Consider the following 19,717-nt stretch of genomic DNA (forward strand, 5'->3'; position numbering starts at 1 on the left):
TTCTGAAATCTGATTCCAGTTCATCTCAGGCTCCTGTTTACTGTCTCTGCTGCTCAATTCACACGAAATTGTGCCGACACATGATCCGAGGTGCTGGATTGTGTACAGGAATACGGCAATATCTATGTATCCTGTACTGAACAATACGTTGTGCTTATGTCCTGTACGCTAGGATGTGTACATGAATCAGGTGCACGCCATATAGTGCCAGCCATCAGCTATAGGATCCTATTGGAACAATAAAGTAGTAATTTGTTATGGATTTTATGTATGGGGGCCAAAGAGTGGCAATATACAGGTGTGGGGGGCAAGTAAAAAGTGGAATTACTGTAAACGGGCTCTTAAAGGGGACAATCCTATCCTTGTGAAAGTTTGTGTGTTTGGATGTTTGTTCCTCAATCACGCAAAAATGGGTGAACGGATTAGCATGAAATTTGCCACAGACCTAGATATTCACTAGGAAGGAGACATAGGCTACTTTTTAGGTCCCACACTCACCCGGAATCCCGACTGCGACCAGTGAAAGTGCTCTCCGGCTCCGCTGCAGGACCTGAAATGACGTCATCACAGGTCTTTCAGCGGGGCTCCGATTGTTTGGTTGAGCCGCACCTACCGGCATCGCTGGAGCACGGCGCGCGACGTGGAGCGGTGAGTCCGCCGGGGGTCAGAAGGGGTACAGGGAACTGTGCCGCCCTCCCACAGATCGCCATCTACTTGTGCTGCGCGCCGTGCATGGCTGCAGCAGCTGCGCTGCACGGTCTGCCAACCCCATGCACCCCTGTAACCTCGGCGTACGGGGAGCCCGGGGTGGGGTGGAGCCGGGTTCGCAGGTGTGTGTGTGTGTGTGGGGGGGTGTGGTTAGAGATGGCAAAAACAGGGCACAGGGTGGGAGAGGTGTAGGGGAGGAAAGGGGGCATGGGAGGGTCGTGGGTTGGGAAGGGAGAACGGAATGAGGGAATATTGGAGTTAATACGGAAAAAAGTGGGGGGCCAGGGGGGAAAGGAAGGGAAGGGGGCCAGCCAGGCGCAAGATGGGGGTCCATGGGCGCACTGGGGTTAGAAGGGCCCACAAGGCAAAGACGGGGGGCCCAGGTGGCACTGCATGTGGGGCACGCAGGGGGTGGGGGGCCGCGGACGAAGTCGCGGGTAATACTAGTATACTGTATATGGACCAATAAAGGAGGCGTATGCGGTATGGGTGACAGTAAAGGGATAAAATACCATCTGGGCGGGCAATAAAGATGGCATTACACTGTGGAGGACTAAAAATGGGGGCGTTATACTGTGTGGTGGGCCCAGTCAAAATCTTGCTAGGGGGCCAAATCTTACCTAGTCACACCCTGTGCTAAATCAGACCCTGGAGGCATCCAAAAATGTAAAGGTAATAAACATTCGGCGACAATAATGTGACCATTTAGATGACGATTAAAGGGATAGTACATGACTTCGAAAACATGGCTGCTTTCTACTTCTCACACATCGTGTCTATTGGTCACATGGTCATGCTCAGTCCCATTCATTTTAGTGGGACAGAGATGCGGCATTGGCACGTAACAATGGGCATGAGGTCAATTCCTGAGAAGAAGAAAGCAGACGTGATTACGGAATCCTGAACAAGCCATTTAAATGTGAATGACATCCCCGATAATAATAGTAAATAACGATAATTGTATGTGACATTGCAGTACATGTGACATGACAATTGCTCCATTCCCCCCCCCAGCCCTCTCTGCCAGCTGTGCTGTACACCTCGCCCCCCATGTGGCCCCCCAATTCCTCATTGTTCATTTTATTGCCGTTTCTTATTTTAGTCGAACCCCGCAGAGTCTCCGAAAGGAAGGAAACCTAGAAAGAAGAATGTACGTGTTTACTGTCTGATCCTGGCGCTGTCACAAGATATATGCAGCCTCTGAATGGGTCTGATTTATAGGTTTGGCGCAAGCGTGAACCTATAATGGATATCGTACAGCATGGGACGCTGCTGTTACAGCTAATATGGGATTTACGGGGAGGCAGAAGCGATAAAGGCGTGCCAGTCTTCTAGCATAGACGAGCCATAAATGCAGCGCTTTTGGAGATTAAGATGAACGGGGGAAGGGACACCTTGGCCACACAGATTTACTATAAAGCTGAGGCCCCCACGTTGCTTTGTTTTGGTTGCAGATTCTGCTGCAGTTTTTGCAGTTTTGAGCCAAACACAAGATGGTAAGACAAGGAATGGAAAATATAAAGGAAACGTATTTTTCTCCTTCTGCACAATCCGCTTTTCTTTGGATCAAAAAACTGCAGCAAAATTTGCAAGAAAAAAAAGGAGCTTCTCTGCAACACACAACAGGATGGAATTATATGCAAAATGTGTATACTTACCAAACATGGGCCTTTATAGACCTATATACTTACCAAACATGGACCTTTATATTCAGATACCTCCTTATTAACCATTTGTAGCCTTTATGGCCTCCTGCGGTTTCTCTGCATCTACACATAATGTGTGGGGTGAGATACATTGTCTCCGCTACTAGTGACTATCTGTAAGACATACCCCAGACACTTCTGAGACCTTTTGAAGTTGGAATCAATAGGTATCTCACAAGCTGCTGAAACACATTCCTCTGAGATACCCAAGACCCTAAATACCATATGTGATATATTTTATATCGTATAAGGGTTTTAAAGGGGCGTGTGACCCGTACAGTCCTAGTTGAACTATAAGCAGACCCGGATAGCCAGGGCCCATGTGACTATAGCAGAGCACTGATCAAGAAACATCTCTAGCACCTAGCAGGGCTCAGCAACTAAAAGCAATATGCAGGGAGAAGAGAATGTAGATGGCTGGGAGCAGGACCAGAGATGAGGTCTGGAACCTAAGCAACCAGCTGCAAGCCTATATATCGGAGCAAGATAGATAAATTAATGTATTGGATAAAACACTTCAGTGGCTACCTAGCCATTGCCTTAGTAATTCTCCTGTAGCTCTGTGAGCAAGATGATTGGTGATAGCGGCCCTGCAGTGACAATAAGGGGACAAGGCCCCCGTGCCTAAATGTCATCTCACCCAATGTGTCAATATATAATAAGCTGAGTAGTCTGTTAGGATATTCTACCCAGGTTATTATATGGGACATAGGCTGTACGCTGCAGTGAGGGCACTATAGTCAGGGGCCCACTGGGGGATTAAAAACTGCTCTATCTGATGGCCATGTGAATGAGGCCTTATAGTGACATATGGGTGACTGGTTGCATCATGGTGTCATACAGTCCAGGGCGCTGTTCTCTCTGTGCGGTATTGTTGCATCACATCCTTTCCTTTCCACCTTAATAGAATTGTGGGCGGAGCTATGAGATGTAGGCGGGGCCCAGCGGTTATATATAGCAGAGCCCAGACTGTCCTTCCCGGCAAACCTAAGCAGTGCGGAGCAGACACCGGCCTGTGCCCCGCAGACATGACCCAGGACACGGCGCTAGATATGAAGGACGTGGAGCTCAATGAGATCGACCCCGAGAAGCAGCCCATGGCGGCGGGGGCCGGCGACTCCCCAGTAGGGGGCGAGAAGAACGGGGTGGTCAAAGTGAAGCTGGATGACGAGGACGATGACATCGGTCACCAGGCTGTCAAATTCACCGGCCTGTCCAAGGAAGAGCTGCTGAAGGTGGCGGGGACCCCGGGGTGGGTGCGGGTCCGCTGGGCTCTGCTCGTCCTCTTCTGGCTGGGCTGGGCCGGCATGCTGGCAGGGGCCGTGGTCATCATCGTGCAGGCTCCGCGCTGCCGCCCGCTGCCTACCATAGAGTGGTGGAACAAGGGGCCGCTCTACCAGGTCGGAGACCCCGCCACCTTCCAGGACGGAGACAACCAGGACGGCATCGGGGACCTAGCGGGTGAGTACCGGCCATAGGATGAATGGGGTGTGCAGTGGCACTGTGGCAGACAGCAGGTGGCGCTGCGGGGACAATGACGTCACGGGCAGCCGGTATCAGCCGGTCTACAAGGTGTTGCGTCAGCATTGTGGAGATCATTGTCTGCCCTGCAGACCCTGGGAAAGCTGGGTGACGTCTGCTGGCCTTGGCAATGGCGGCTGTCACTGAGATAAACGCTTAGGGCTTTGTTCACACTGAAATCTGTCACAATGACCGCTGACGATAAAGTGCGGCAAGTTCGATTTATTCGTCCGGCGGTTTCAGTATAAAACAATGGACGCCTGACGGATCCCGTTATAATCAGTGGGGTCTATCGGGCGCTATGGTGTCCATGGTTCTGGCCGCGGGGTCTATCAGGCGCAGTTGGTGTCCGTTGTTCTGGTCCAGTGACGGACACCCGGGCGCAGACATGTACATCGCATACGGCCCATGTACTAAGCACTTGTGTGGCGAAAAACATTTACCAACCTTGGGCTCACGGCCTCTTAAACTTAAGTTGTGATGAGTTTGCGGCAGGCGCCATTTTTACCCTGGCTGTGACGATTTTATGGTGTAAAATGACGACAAGGCCCGCGACTAGTCATGAATCAGGCGAATCCACTGCGGTCACAGGAATCCCAAAGCCCAGAGTATAGTATTTTAACATGCAATGCTTCATGTGTCCTGTGGTGGCGCTGCAGGGAATAATGGAGATATATAATCATAGCTTTAGGGGGTGTCACTTATCTCTGAGGCTATGGGGGCTGCCAGTCATACAAGGGAAGGTGCACAGGACCTTCAATCCCTTGTTTTGATAATTGGGGAGCACTGGTCAGACCCCCAGCGATGTGACCAGTATCCCCCCCTTCATTGTATACATGGTATACAGAACTGTAGACCCTGTAGCAGCCGCTGTGTAGTACTGTAGCTCCGTCCTATGCAAGTGTATGGGCTAGAGCTACATGCAGTACCAGGGTTAGCCACTACAGAATGTGTGGCACTATGGCACCCCACTAATCTGGTCCTAAGAGTAGGTCATCCATATTGAAATCCTACAAAATCCCTTGGAACGATCACCACCTTTGCCAACTCTTTGCATCTTTCAATAGCTGCCGCCACAGTTGGTACTTTATCGCTAGCCCCCGATGTTCCTGAGCCATCAGTTCAGGTGCTTTGCTAGGTTATGACCTCTCCATTGCATTGACGTGAATGGGAGAGAGTTGCAGTACCATTTGGTCACCATACCATATAGGGGGCGCTGCTTGTTTGGATCAGGGTGATAGTAATAGGAGTTTACTTTATGGACCTAGAACTAATTTATTGTCTCCATTCAATTTTAGGAATACAGCAACGACTTGACGTCCTCAGCACCCTAAAAGTGAAGGGTTTGGTGATCGGGCCCCTGCACATCAACAATAAAGACGACCCATCAGGAACCAGGCTGAAGGAAATTGACAATAAATACGGGACAGTCGAGAACTTCAAGAACCTGTTAGAGGCGGCTCGTAAGAAGAGTAAGTATGTGATGTCACCGTAGGGGTTGTGATGTCACTGAGACGTCTCTACTGCGTATACATCGTATATATAGGCTACTGATATTGGTGGCACCAGGCGAGCATCTAACGTGTGCGGAGATGTCTCAGCGCTCCCCTGACGGCAAAATTTAGGGGGAAAGATGGGTTGGGCGTGTTCAAAGTCAATAAGCCCAATCATAAGTGTCTGGTATTCGGTTATTCCTTTGTCCCTGGGGAGTGCCAAGTATGCATGTGTATAGGGGAAATCACTTTGAGCACCCCTATAGCGCTCCGGTGCGGACTGAGAGGTTCAGGTTACTGACCAGGCTTTCACTTTCAGGCATACAGATCGTTTTGGACCTCACTCCAAATTATCGGGGAGAAGATGTCTGGTTCAGCCAGGAAAGCAAGGACCCAGACAGCGTCTTACTGACACAAGTCAAGGTGAGGACCTGAGATCTTCTGACCATTGCAGCGCTGCACATAGTCTGTCCATCCAGTAAATCGACGCCTGCCACACTGCAGAATTGTCTGCAATCTTCTAGTAATCTATCCTTAGAACTAAGTGAATATGAAGTCTGATCTGACTACTTCATATGCTTCTCTGCAGGAGGCCATGAACTTCTGGTACGAAAAGGGTGTCGGAGGAATTTACATCAGCGGGTTTGAGAAGATCCCGAATGTAAGTCTGTTGTCCTGCTCCTCTTGTGTGTTCAGTCTTGTTACAATCTCCGTATAATAACACTCGTAATTCCTTCCATTACAGCCAGAAGAGCTTATTCCTGAACTGGGGAACATCACGGCCAACCACAGCACCGAGGGTAAAGCAAGGTGAGTATCTGGGATGTAGAGTCTTCAAGTAGCTTCTCAGGTCCTTGTTTTCTAGGAGTACGTCCTTGCAGTTAGATGCCGTGCGCCCGGATTTATATAGTCAATGGGCATTCAGCCTTTCACTAATGTTGTACCATAGGAAAGGGGACACGTGTTTGACTATCGGAGACCCCACTGGTCTCGAGCAGCTGCCCTGTTAAATTCTACAGAACCGCCAAGCGCTTCCTCTATTGAAATGAACGGCTTGGCGCTGTGTGTGCGTGAACACCATCAACGGTCCCCCAATTAATCAGATCCCAACCCCTCTACACATTGGATGAGACGCCAACCTCACTGGGACCTACAGTTTTTTTGCGGCCTCCCCAGTTTTCCTCTGACAGATCATGGGGCAAAGCACGTTGAAGTTTAGTGACCATGGACATAAGCGGCATTGGTCACTCCCCTCTTCCCATTTAGAATACATGCATACTCAGCTAGGATTGCATATGGTAGGGGTGGAGGAGTAGCTCCCTCGTATTAGAGGCACAGGGGTCCCTACTACAGATATACTGAAATCTTTTGTCTTTTCCCTTTGCAGGTTGCTACTCCTCGCATCCAATGTGTCCACCAACAACCAGCTGCTGAATATCCTCAATGACACCAGCGGCGTCCTAAGCACAAGCTACTTATTGGGCAAGGGCGATGAGAGCAATAACACCCTGCCCGAGCGCATCAGGCAGCACCAAGGGTTTGGGGAACAGGACAAGATCCTCTGGAGTGTAAGTCCCCCCGAAGACTCTCTGTCCCGTTACTTTCCCATCCATCCCCCGGCCTGTCCATACTAATGGCTGTAACGTTTTCCTTGCAGATGAGACCACATTTGGGTCACTTGGCGTCAGCGGTGAAGGAGAATTTGCTGCGAGTATATCAGCTCCTGCTCTTCACCCTTCCAGGAACGCCTCTTACTTTCTACGGTGACGAGATTGGACTGAAAGATTTGCCCGGACAGGTAAGCGACGTTCTTGCGGCGGATTGTAACATTTATTAGCGTTGAGATTAGACAGACTGCATCAATGGACAGGCCAAAACATGAAGTGTCTGCAAAAGCCGGGGAAGGGCGTCCATCGGCCCTGGTCTACTCTACAACATACTGACGTGTTCTTTCTTCTTCAGCCTGCGCGGGGCCCGTACATGCAGTGGGAAAACAGTAAGAATTACGGATTCTCTGAAGTCGTCGTGGGTGAACCGAACGCACTCAACACAAATGTTTCCTTTAAGGTAAGGAGTAGATGCATTACTGGCCTGAGGAGTTGTAACTGTTTCTTAGACTAGACATCTGCGTCAGTGCTGCACCGAGGACTTTTACCTCCGCCGGTTTTATAACAATGGACACCCGACTGTCCCCATTATACTCAGTGGGGTCGGACTCTACCCTGACAGACCTGAACAATGGAGAGGCAATGCTAGTGCGATCTTGGCGTTAGTTTAACATGTTAGTCATCGACTTGACTGCACCTTTATGAGTGAGTCAGAGCGACGACACCAAACTTAAGGGCTCATTCAGAGTTTTTTGGCAGCGGATTTTGATGTGGAATCCTCCTCAAAATCCATTGAGTTGAACGGGAGCCACTCGCTTCTTTTTTCCACTGGCTAGTAGCGGGATAAAGAAGCGAGATGACCCTTCTTGCCACGGATTCCGTGGCTGAATCATCCGTGGCGCGCCCATTCATTTGGGCCTAATCTGGAGTGGAATGCCGGTACACTACATCAGCATCCCGTCACTGATAGCTGCACGTAACGTTCACACGCTTAGATTTTTGTCAAACGTGTGAACACTAGGGTTGAGCCGATCTTAAGATTTCAGGATCGTTTTTTAAAATCCGATTTCCGATCATTTTCCATTTGATCCCAATTCCGATCCTAATGCAAGTCAATGGGATTTTTTTTTTAATAATCGTAGATTGGATTTTAAAAACGATCCTGTTCACTACAAAGCATGGAGTCCAAAAATTGAAGCCTCCACGCTGTGTAGTCACACGGGGCTATGGGGCCTGTGCGCTTGAACTGCAAAGCACTTGCAGATGCGCTTGTGTTCCGTCCGTAGGGGTCCTTATGCGGACTCTTACGGACGGAACACATCAGCATATGTGAACCAAGCCTTAAGCAACTAGACATGTTAGCTAGTCTCCCATTAGAATGAATGGACGCAGCCGGTGCACAGGGGGTTAAGTGGCCAGCCGGCTGCACCCGTTCATTCCTATGGGACCTAGCTAACATTGTTAGCTTTTCCCACAATGCTTGACCAGTAGCAAAGCATTGTGGGAAATAACCTCCGACCTCGATCCCGCCTAAAAAGTTCGGAATTCCAATCGCGATCGTGAAATTTACTCGATTGCCGATCAGAATCCGATCAACCCTAGTGAACACGCTTTAACCTTAGCACTCTGTTGTAAGACGGGGACTGTTTGTGCAGAGACCACACCTGTTTTGATAAAGACTTTGAAGAAGAAGAAGGCCACTGACCTTCATCCTCGGCAGTGACCTATGTACCAACATGTTTTCTCCAGTCTTTGCTCTTTGTTCTATGGCTTCTCAGCAGAACATTGCTGTCTTCAGCATTCTGCTCAGCCGAGCCTTTACCCCCTTCCTGACTCAGCCGATTCCATTGTCTGCTGGTAATCCTGTGTCCGCCAACTCTTGGATACAACCTCTGCCCTACTTAGCAACCCAGAAAAACATCCAGCACACAGCTAAAATGCCCGACTCGCAATCCTAAAAACAAGTCTCACGTTACACAACTTCACTTTGTTTAATTCTCTCCGTAGGCTCAAGAAGAGGAGAAAGGTTCCTTACTAAATCACTTTAAGCGTCTGAGCGAGTTTCGAGGGAAAGAGCGAGCGCTACTTCACGGAGACTTCGAGTTACTACACTACAACAAATTGGCGCTGGCATTTGCACGCATTTGGGATCAAAATGAACGATTTGTGACTGTCGTAAACTTTGCTCCCGAGGCGGAGACAGAGGTGTCGCTTCTACATGACAAAATACCAGAGCAGTGCTCCATAGTGTTAAGCTCGAATCCCGAGCGCAAAGAAGGGAGCAGCATCTCCATTAAGAATCTGAAGTTAGCGCCGGGAGAAGCGTTACTCCTGAAATATCCTTACAGCGCCTAAGGCGACCTCCGCGCGCAGAGCTGTACTCTCACATTCCATATTCTGACCCTAGTTTTTCCAATCCAGGAGGCACAGTGTTAACCCCAAACCCCTTTCACTCTTCCCTCCCCTTTCATCCTTCACATAAGCCGTAAGATTTCATTGCACTGAGACCACCAACCATTATTTGTCTAAACTTACGGAGCAAAAGGTTCTTGAAACGCGTTAACAGCAATAAGTGTCGTGTGCTTTAGTGTCGTGAACAGTAAATGCTCTGGTGTGCGTGCGCGCACTTGCGGACGGATGAGTGTTTCATACAGATTATGCAGTATTGTCAGACTGACCCCCTGGGTGTTTGGGGAGGGAATAAGACAAGGGGAGCAACGCATTCTGGTCAGAAAAGATTTCCTTTTAATAAAGAATAGTTTACATGTGGCCTGATATTGCTGTGATGTTTGTTTTTTGGGGGATTTCTTTCAGCTGATTGTTACAGGGATGGATATTTTCTGATTATTCCTCAAGAGGTGCTGCAGCAGTTTAAAGGGTAGTACAAAATAGTTACACCTGGTGTCAAAATGGTGCAAAGTACGATCATTGAGCAGTAGGGAAACATGGCTGGGTTCACATCTGTGCCAGAGACTACCAGTAGATCCCATTATAGTGAATGGGGTCCACATGTAACCACGGTTTGGGTCTCCCAGCAGATCGGAATGACTAAGAGCACAGTGCTAGTGTCAACCTGACATAAGATGAATCCAGCTGTCACTCTGTGCTGCTGGGAAGGGCTGAAATTTGGACTCAGGCAGGGTTTTTTGGTTTGGAAACAGAGGCGGAGGCTGCCTCAGTTTCCGGACCAACAAACGGGTAGCTGCGCCTGGATGCCGGTACAGTGCACCGGCATCCAGTCACGCACTGCGCTCCTTATTAGGCCCAATGAATGGGCCTAGTCGGGAGTGTCGCAAGGCGAATACGCCTGATAGAATGAGAATGTCGCTTCTTTTTTCCGGGAGCCAGAATGAACAGCTCCCAGAAAAAACTGAGTGTCTCCCATTGACTTCAATGGAAGCAGTCAGGATTTTGAGGTGGATACGGCCTCAAAATCCTGACCAAAATACCCCGTGTGAACTCAGCCTAAGTAGCAGGAATCAGTGACCCCTCCTTATCAGGTGTCGCAGGTCAGGCTGGAGGGGGTGACGTTTTGGTGTGGGGGAAGGTTTTCTTAGCACACATACCTGTGTAAGCCACAAGAAATTACTGAAGGCCAAAGGTGACAGCAGATAAGGGAATGTAATAAAGTGTCTTCAGTGTATCTCAGCACACAGGGTGCCTAGTATGAGACATGTGATGTAATAAGCCAGAAGACGCACATGCCAGGGAATAATCTGCCGAAGACCGAAAATAGCTGACCACCAAGTACGCACGGCCAAGCACATGACATGGGGGAGAAGACGACTCAGCAACAACGTAACACTGAACTTCCCCAAACATACAAGACGTTGTATATTTATAGATACACGGAATGAACAGGCATGTGAGTGTACACGTTACATGGGCTAAAAATCTCATGGGGATCAAAGCAGACCCAGCTCAGGAGGACACGACACCCACTAGGAGCTACATCTAAGGAAGGAAAATGGACAAAGTAGGCGGATGTGCCAAATACATAAAACACAACTTTTATTAAATCCGGCCCCCACTTCTAACAGGGCAGAAGACGCCACACTGTGGTGGAATAAGGCCCTCTAGTGACTTATGTGGAGTGTCTATAGGTCAGTCATTAATGGGTTAAGTCATGTCTGTTCGACATGGATTGGTGGTTTGGATTTGTACCTTTTATGTTTGGGAACCATTTTTGGTTTTGTCTTACAAGCACTGCATGTTTGAATGTGGCCATAGTAAGATGGGTCACATTGCTATAGCCCTGGATGGAGCGGTCCTACATGCGCAGCCACCTCTCTTAATCATGGTACCCCGATCAGGGATAATGTACCTGGTAGAGACAAATGGAGTCTGCGTGCTACTGTACATACAGAGTTCCTGCCCTATAAACGCAACGCATGTAGGGAGAAAACCTCCGCACGTACAGAGTCTGATGCAACAGGATTTCTAGAATCAGAAATAGAGGTTCACGTCCAGTATTTGTATTGATTTAAAGAGAACCGGTCACCAGGTCTGAAAAGCCCAATAACAAATTATCTGATGGGTGACGTCATCCTGAGTATTTAGTTTACCCAAATCCGTTTAGCTGTTCCAAAGATATATGCCCTGTTAGTGTCGATGTAAATTAGGGTCAGTAACACTGCACGATACACGGCCACTCCGATGGCTTTCGTCTCATTTACATTAGCGTCAATGGGAACGGACACAGAATTAGTGATCATTCTCTGCGACAGTTTAATGGCCATTGCTGTCATCATATGACAGAAGACGGCAACGGACACTAACCACAGTAGTGTGAAGACCCCCTTATACCGACCTCCTTAGCACTGCAGCTTTTCAGCAAGGGACTGATGGATTTCCTGCAGTTACCATGCAGCTGATACACCAGACTGACTAGAGAGAGATTTTGCAGACTATACTACAGGACTTTAACTTTCTGCCACCTAGAGGTATGTGGGAAAACTGCAACTGTGCATTTTATATGCATAACCATGACAAAGCAAACGGAAGTACCTTGTACAAATATTAGTGAATTATTTGCAAAGTCATGATGTATCTCATAACCGAACACACTCACCAAGACTCCGAATAAGAAAGACTCAGCAGAAAACATCTGGGAATTGTAGGTCACTTGGACTAATAGAATGGCGCTGGCCCTATAATATACTGTCATTATGTAGTAAGTAGTGGGAATCTGGACATTGTATTAGATTTATGTATTTTAGGGCTAAGGCCACACATAGCAGGCACTGTACCGGCAGACAGTCGCAGCTAGCCATCTTTTAGACCGGATTCTAAGGCGGCCTCCGCCTCAAAATACAGTCCAAGAAACCCTGTGTGAACCCGACCTAAGACTGCCGCTGTAAGTCCTGGCGGGGACTATAGATGATAGAGGAAGGCTGACATAGAGGAGGAGGAGGTAGCTGCACCCGTATACAGAAGTCGAGCCGAGCACACTTGTCACCGGGCCCCCATTCTGATAATCGGCGTAGGTCCCAGAGATAGGAACAACTTCTAAAAATGTCTGATTTATCCTGGGGAATATTATCAAGCATGAGAATACCTGTCTGTAGGGGATGTCTCAGAACATTGTTTCTCCACCTTTTCAAGTGAATTACCCCAGAGCGAGAAAAAGTCCTAACCATGTAACCTAATGGACGCCGCATCACCCCTACGTGTAATATACTGGCACCCACATGCAATAGTGACGCCTACAGTACCCCTATGTGCAATATAGTGGCCCCCAGTTGAAAAGTAATGTCCCCACACTTCCTCCAATAACGTCTACACTCACCGGCCACTTTATTAGGTACACCTGTCCAACTGCTCGTTAACACTTAATTTCTAATCAGCCAATCACATGGCAGCAACTCAGTGCATTTAGGCATGTAGACATGGTCAAGACAATCTCCTGCAGTTCAAACCGAGCATCAGTATGGGGAAGAAAGGTGATTTGAGTGCCTTTGAACGTGGCATGGTTGTTGGTGCCAGAAGGGCTGGTCTGAGTATTTCAGAAACTGCTGATCTACTGGGATTTTCACGCACAACCATCTCTAGGGTTTATAGAGAATGGTCCGAAAAAGAAAAAACATCCAGTGAGCGGCAGTTCTGTGGGCGGAAATGCGTTGTTGATGCCAGAGGTCGGAGGAGAATGGCCAGACTGGTTCGAGCTGATAGAAAGGCAACAGTGACTCAAATAGCCACCCGTTACAACCAAGGTAGCCAGAAGAGCATCTCTGAACGCCGCACAGTACGTCGAACTTTGAGGCTACAGATGGGCTACAGCAGCAGAAGACCACATCGGGTGCCACTCCTTTCAGCTAAGAACAGGAAACTGAGGCTACAATTTGCACAAGCTCATCGAAATTGGACAATTGAAGATTGGAAAAACGTTGCCTGGTCTGATGAGTCTCGATTTCTGCTGCGACATTCGGATGGTAGGGTCAGAATTTGGCGTCAACAACATGAAAGCATGGATCCATCCTGCCTTGTATCGGTAACGGTTCAGGCTGGTGGTGGTGGTGTCATGGTGTGGGGAATATTTTCTTGGCACTCTTTGGGCCCCTTGGTACCAATTGAGCATCGTTGCAACGCCAAAGCCTACCTGAGTATTGTTGCTGACCATGTCCATCCCTTTATGACCACAATGTACCCAACATCTGATGGCTACTTTCAGCAGGATAATGCAATGCCATGTCATAAAGCTGGAATCATCTCAGACTGGTTTCTTGAACATGACAATGAGTTCACTGTACTCCAATGGCCTCCAGTGTCACCAGATCTCAATCCAATAGAGGAGCATCTTTGGGATGTGGTGGAACGGGAGATTCGCATCATGGATGTGCAGCCGACAAATCTGCGGCAACTGTGTGATGCCATCATGTCAATATGGACCAAAATCTCTGAGGAATGCTTCCAGCACCTTGTTGTATCTATGCCACGAAGAATTGAGGCAGTTCTGAAGGCAAAAGGGGTCCAACCCGTTACTAGCATGGTGTACCTAATAAAGTGGCCGGTGAGTGTATATTACATGGTGTACGGCTTGCCCAGGACAGACGCCGCTGCACTCACCTCTCGGCGCCAGGCTTCTTCCCTGCTTCAAGGCCTGTCGTGAAGTCTGCACTCGGTGCCCGAAGCAGACAGTAAGCGGGTAACAGTGATGAGCGGTGACTGCAGCCCCCAATAACGCAATGGACGCCTCCATCAGTACTGATGAAATCGCTCACTGTAATGGTGTCGGCGGCCATGTATGGTCAGAGGGGACCTGTATGCAGTGCGGCATGTAATATAGAGTGGTGGTTCAGGGTCTGCAGGGTGTCCCCTCTTGGGTACACGTACTGTAGGTGACAATCACTGCCTTACAATAATTTGGTCCCGTATCCTCAGCTAGGACTGTGTGAACAATGGGGCACCTTGTGGTCACTTCTAGGGTTGAGCGATCGGGAAAGATTGGATATCGAGCAAAATTCACGATCGGGATCGGCTGGAAAACGATCGGAAATCGGATTTTAAAATCGATCGTGAAATCTGAAGATGGGCTCCACCCCAGTCACTTCATTGAATGTCTATGTGACTGATGAGACAACTAGGCTATCTTTATTGAACGGAGCGGCGGGGACAACCGATTTCATGTGCCGCGCTTGTCTAACACAACACATAGTCCAGGTCACAATCATCGTGGAAAAAAAAAAGTTTATTTCATAAAAACAAGATATCATGATCGACAAAATCTTAAATAATACATTCTGGCTCGAGTTCATTGCACAATGCTATATTATAATCTGCCGGCGATGTCCACGTGTAGCGTGTGAGGTGACCGGCGCCATCGATCTGGCCGACCCATCACGCTAGGCTACGAGACATTGCCAAATACATTCATAGACACCCCCTGAACCAATGACACCATATTACATACACACGGTAAGATAAGAGCCCTCAGCAGCTGCACCGATCAGTCTAAAGCTGCCATAGACACTCTGTATAGGATCGTAACGATTTAACGGTCTCCTTCAATAGATGCAAACCTGCCGCGTTACAGAAATATTGTATTATTCAGGTTTCCTTATATATCTATAGAATAAATAGATCCATTACTTACACACAAGTGCCTGTGCTGATCCTTTCCGGGTAAGGTTGCATTCTTTTAATATGGATATCTATTGCTTTGGGTAAGGACTACATGATCCATAGATCGTTGCGTCACCCCTGTAACATAACTGGTGCTGTGTTACGACGCCACGGCCGCCATGTAAGCAACATCACAACTAATGTAAGTCGTTTCTTAGCTGCTGCCTGTAAAGGTGAACATGTGCACCGATTCCTTGCCAATGTGTTGCCTATATGTGACGTTCAAATATAGAAAGAAGATCCAGCACTTCCCGACGTCGGGAAGTGCTGGATCTTCTTTCTATATTTGGATATCTTACAGCCGGATGAGTCCACCAGCTTCCGTGCACACCGACACAGGACTTAAGGACATTGAGAGGGGTGAGCTGAAAATACTTAATCTCTTTTTTGTATATGTGACGTTACCTGTGTCCATCTCCACCGCCTATGTCACTCTACAGCTCATGCGGGGTTCTCCACTTTTTGGCTTCTTTTGACCTTTTTCAGTACAACAATGATATTAACAGTCATCTGAAAAAAATTCCCCCTCACAAACAGCGCCACCCTCATCTATGGTCTGTGTCTGGTATTGCAGCTCCATCCTACTCACTTGAATAGGACTGACCTGCCCATACCAGACACAGCTCATGGACAAAAGTAATTCTATTTCTAGGGAAAAAAGACTTTTAAAATTTTTTTTTTCCGAACAAGCCTTTTCCTGCTTCCCTCTGCTCTGTTAACAGCATTTAGTGATCTGCTTTACAGCACAGTCATGGCCATAGGCGGCAATAGTCTGCACCGAAGTCATTGAGGTCTATGGGAGAGTGTTCTAGACATGCTCTGTGCAGGGAAGGGGGAGGAGATCAGCTGTGACATCATCTATTGTCAGTAGTGATGTCATGATGAAGGTTATGTGACGTTATTTATAGATCGTGTTAGTTTCTATGATAATCCTGTCTGCCTTGTTTGTGATGTAAATGAGCTGACCGCTGCAAAGAAAATCCCCATAGATTTAGAGTGTCAGTCTATTATTTGGTTTAGTGGCCAGAGTGAAAAATACAGGATATATAACTTACTTGGATTAAAAATCAGATTGGTGGATAAACACCAATTGGGGTCCAATCGGCTGTATGGGGCCCCTTCCAAAGCCCGTACTATACACCACTCAGGGCTGCGCCTTGTATACAGGTCAGACGCTGGCACTACAGCTCAGGTCCCATTGAAGCCAATGAGAGCTGAGCTGCAAATCCGGTGCCCAGCCTCTATATAGGAACCGGGCTACCTGTGGTGTATATAGTAAGGGTACTGGAAGCTGTGCAGGTCAGCTGTTGGCCCCCATTAATGAGATATTTATGGCCTATCCTAAGAGTAAGGCCATAAAATCTTAATGCCTGGACAAACCCTTTAAATCAATAAATCTCATAATTACACATAATCTTGCCCCGTGTGAATCAGGCCTATATGAGCAGTACAAGGCAAACAATCCTATGCTGCCCGTCAGTAAAAACTATTGCCTACAAGTTACATCTTTGGTTGAAAAGAGACAAAAATTTGCATTATTGGGTCAACTTTAGGATTTCTATAGTGGGGTCCGGAGATTACAAAATTAAAGGGGTTTTTCAAAGTGGAAAAAAAACAGTGGCCATGGGTTAAAAAAAATTAAAGGAATGAACACCCCGCCTGAATACCACTGCTCCGCTCCATTCCACTCCTGCAGGTCACTACTTCCTAGTTTCGTCTCGCAATATGGGAAATGCCCTCTAGGTGGCAGCAGCCGTGACCCGCCCCCTGCCAGCCATTGGTTGAGTTGGCAATTCCTGTGTGCGGAGATGGGACCAGGAGGTACAGACCAGCGGAGACCCGGGCAGCTTTGGAAAGGAAACAGCAAGTGATGTCATTATTTTTTGGGGTTCTTTTTAACCCACTCTGAACCAAAACCTATTAACACAAAATATAATGGCCTGCAGGATCAGACTGAAGATGTGGGGGTGCAGTGTTTGGGTCTGTATACTCATGGTGTCCAACAACGCTCTACATATACAATGATACAATAATATGGAGCACTCTCAATGCCCCAGATAACAGTCCCTGCGCTAACCAGTGGTACGGATATCCTCCCAATATAAAACCTTTACATTACAAGCATAGATAAGCGGCCTCGCATAAAAATACATTTACTGTACATTTAATATATACAAGATACGAGTCTTCCTACTAAGTGCTCAGTATAAACATTGACTCAACCAACACAAAGGTCTATCTATAGACCGCACAATGATACAGAACGCTCTGCATATATCTATACACTAACCTGAACAACTCTGCATAGATAAATATACTCCATACAGAGGCAAAGCTTCGTGACCGCTTCATAGACGCAGGATCCATACGCGGCTCGTCGACTTTAGAAATAAGTGCAACCTCAAAATAGAAATGGTAAAAAGATATAGCAAAAAACACACACTCCAGCAATTCATGGTAAAATAGATGAAAGATACAAAATAAATAAAAACTCAAAGCTGGAACAAAGATGTCCCAGCTTTGAGTTTCTCCTGTGGGTAAGGTTGATCTCACACAGTACAGTTTATAGACCAATGTTGGAGGTCCTGGATACATCTAATGTAGACCATACTGACACAATGAGGGCATTTAACTAACTTTGGACTTTGTTCACCGGGATCACAGAAATATCAGGCTATTTATAGTGCAGCTACACAAACCAGATATTTGTTTTTTTTGCTTTTTTTTTCATGTTCTTTAGATGATATCACATTCAACGATTGTTACGAAGAAAATGAACACACAAAGAGAATCTTATTAGAGATGAGCGAATAGTATTCGAAACTATAGTTTCGAATATCTCGCTCCATAGGAATGAATGGAAGCGGTCGGCGCTTAACCCCTTGTTGTTCGGCCGCTTCCATTCATTCCTACAGGTGCAAGGTATTCGAAACTAAGCCGGTCTTAAGCCGGTTGTACATGACTGTATGCTAACTGGTGGCCGTGAATGAACGGCATGGGCGGGGTGTGTGCGAATGTCACCTGTGTGCCACCAGTGCTTCTGTGGCCCCTTTCATTCAATGAATAGGAGCCGCAGAATCAGGGCCACAAAATTGAACAGGAATAGGACCTGTTCCATATTTTGCGGTCCAGACTGCCGGCCCCTAAACGTGACCATGTCATTCACGGCTATGTGTACGGGCCCATATAAATTAATGGGTTAGTGTACTATCTGGGGAAAACCTTATAGCACACAGACCATTCATACGGTTGTACAATAAGGCTTAGGCAAAGACCTGGGAAGTGGCAGGGGATCGGGAAAAAAGGAACAGGGTGATAAAACGGGAGGAACGGATTCAACTGCAGTCATATCTGAATTTTCAGGTGTTTAGTGGAGCTGGACTTTAAGGCTGATGCTCCATGTGGCGGTTTTGGAAATTGCAGCATGCCAACTATACCTACGGAGACAGCGGCGGTTTCCCTATAGGTATAATGGAAGCAGAAAGTCTGAAACCTTGATATGTTGCACAGCCCGCTACGTGGGCCCTACTCATATATATATATATATATATATCACAAACACATATATGTAGAAACCAAATATCTTCTAAGCTCCCTCTTGCATTTCTACTCACATTATAAATCTCTATCAAAAATATTTGTTAGCAAATGAATACCACCCATATACCAACGAGGAGACTCCATTCCGGCTCCCTTCCTCTAGGACCCAATCCTGGTTATAGCAACGTATAAAAAAATAATCTATGGCCAGGAACACACGACTCACACACCCAATACACACACGTGACGTTATCCGGTATCAAAGCACGCGCGGCCCTTAAAACGCTTGAAATACAAGCCTGTTAATAATAAAATCTCATTGTTAGAAACATATATATAGATATATATACAGAATATTCTAAAGATAAAACAATAACAAATGACATCCATATGGAACACTGAAAAATAGACAGTAACTTGCTGGTGCGGGAAGCCCAGGACAGGAGTCCGATGCCAAACCCTTCCCTGCATCCGCACATCTAGACCGGGAGGGAAGACTCACATTCACCGATACTTGGAAAATGACTAGTGTATAATGTCCTTCTATACAAAAGTGCACTGGGCAGCGATACCTCCTCTTCCTCTCTGCAACACATGATGCAAACACGGTACATGATCACTAGGTGTCCCCATATGGCGGACAGAAGGTGCGGCCTCTTTTTCGGCTTTGGTCCTCCTTTTGCACATGACAGCAGGGCCTGTAGTGTAGTTGAAATAAAGCAACTAGTTATGAATTGGCAGGCCTATGACTCTGTGGGGGGGCTCGCGATTTGGGGGATCGAGCTGCAGTGGTAGCAGATGAGGAGGAGGATGAAGAGGAAGATGAGGATCCGCTGCGGGCGTCACCTCCTGTGCTGCTCTGCTTCAGTTTGCGTCTTTTCGCCAACGGGGCGTTATCCACGCTCTTTAGGAAGACTCCTTCACGCTTTCCGCGATTAAATGCCTGCAAAATACACGTTGGACAGGATACTACAAACCCAAAAATTCGGAAAATACAAATGGAAAATGGGAAGCCTAAACT

The 19,717-nt window shown here is 47.4% G+C and overlaps 2 protein-coding genes across 2 annotated transcripts in view; one reads left to right on the forward strand and one right to left on the reverse strand.

The window, feature by feature from the left end:
* The first annotated feature begins 3,402 nt into the window (after window positions 1–3,402).
* SLC3A2 (solute carrier family 3 member 2) lies at window positions 3,403–9,810 on the forward strand. The gene is made up of 9 exons (XM_075281179.1): window positions 3,403–3,875; window positions 5,234–5,407; window positions 5,748–5,851; window positions 6,018–6,089; window positions 6,174–6,238; window positions 6,816–6,996; window positions 7,086–7,226; window positions 7,391–7,495; window positions 9,043–9,810. The coding sequence occupies exons 1-9, from the start codon at window positions 3,443–3,445 to the stop codon at window positions 9,388–9,390; spliced, it is 1,623 nt and encodes a 540-aa protein (XP_075137280.1). The 5' UTR covers window positions 3,403–3,442; the 3' UTR covers window positions 9,391–9,810.
* Window positions 9,811–15,449: 5,639 nt separating this feature from the next.
* LOC142213045 (ribosomal protein S6 kinase alpha-4-like) overlaps window positions 15,450–19,717 on the reverse strand; it is a 31,236-nt gene continuing 26,968 nt past the window's right edge. Inside the window, exon 17 of the mRNA XM_075281193.1 lies at window positions 15,450–19,639. Within this exon, the coding sequence (XP_075137294.1) occupies window positions 19,424–19,639 (216 nt within the window). The 3' untranslated portion in view covers window positions 15,450–19,423. The remainder of the gene's footprint in view (window positions 19,640–19,717) is intronic.

Source organism: Leptodactylus fuscus, chromosome 7 (assembly GCF_031893055.1).
Source record: "Leptodactylus fuscus isolate aLepFus1 chromosome 7, aLepFus1.hap2, whole genome shotgun sequence".
Taxonomy (NCBI): domain Eukaryota; kingdom Metazoa; phylum Chordata; class Amphibia; order Anura; family Leptodactylidae; genus Leptodactylus; species Leptodactylus fuscus.

Excerpts from the sequence above, each read along its gene's own strand:
- SLC3A2 (XM_075281179.1), top strand. The coding sequence starts at position 3,443 with ATGACCCAGGACACGGCGCTAGATATGAAGGACGTGGAGCTCAATGAG. Across the intron at positions 5,852-6,017 it reads TCTTACTGACACAAGTCAAG|GAGGCCATGAACTTCTGGTA; the intron begins GTGAGGACCTGA and ends GCTTCTCTGCAG. Across the intron at positions 6,997-7,085 it reads AGGACAAGATCCTCTGGAGT|ATGAGACCACATTTGGGTCA; the intron begins GTAAGTCCCCCC and ends TTTTCCTTGCAG.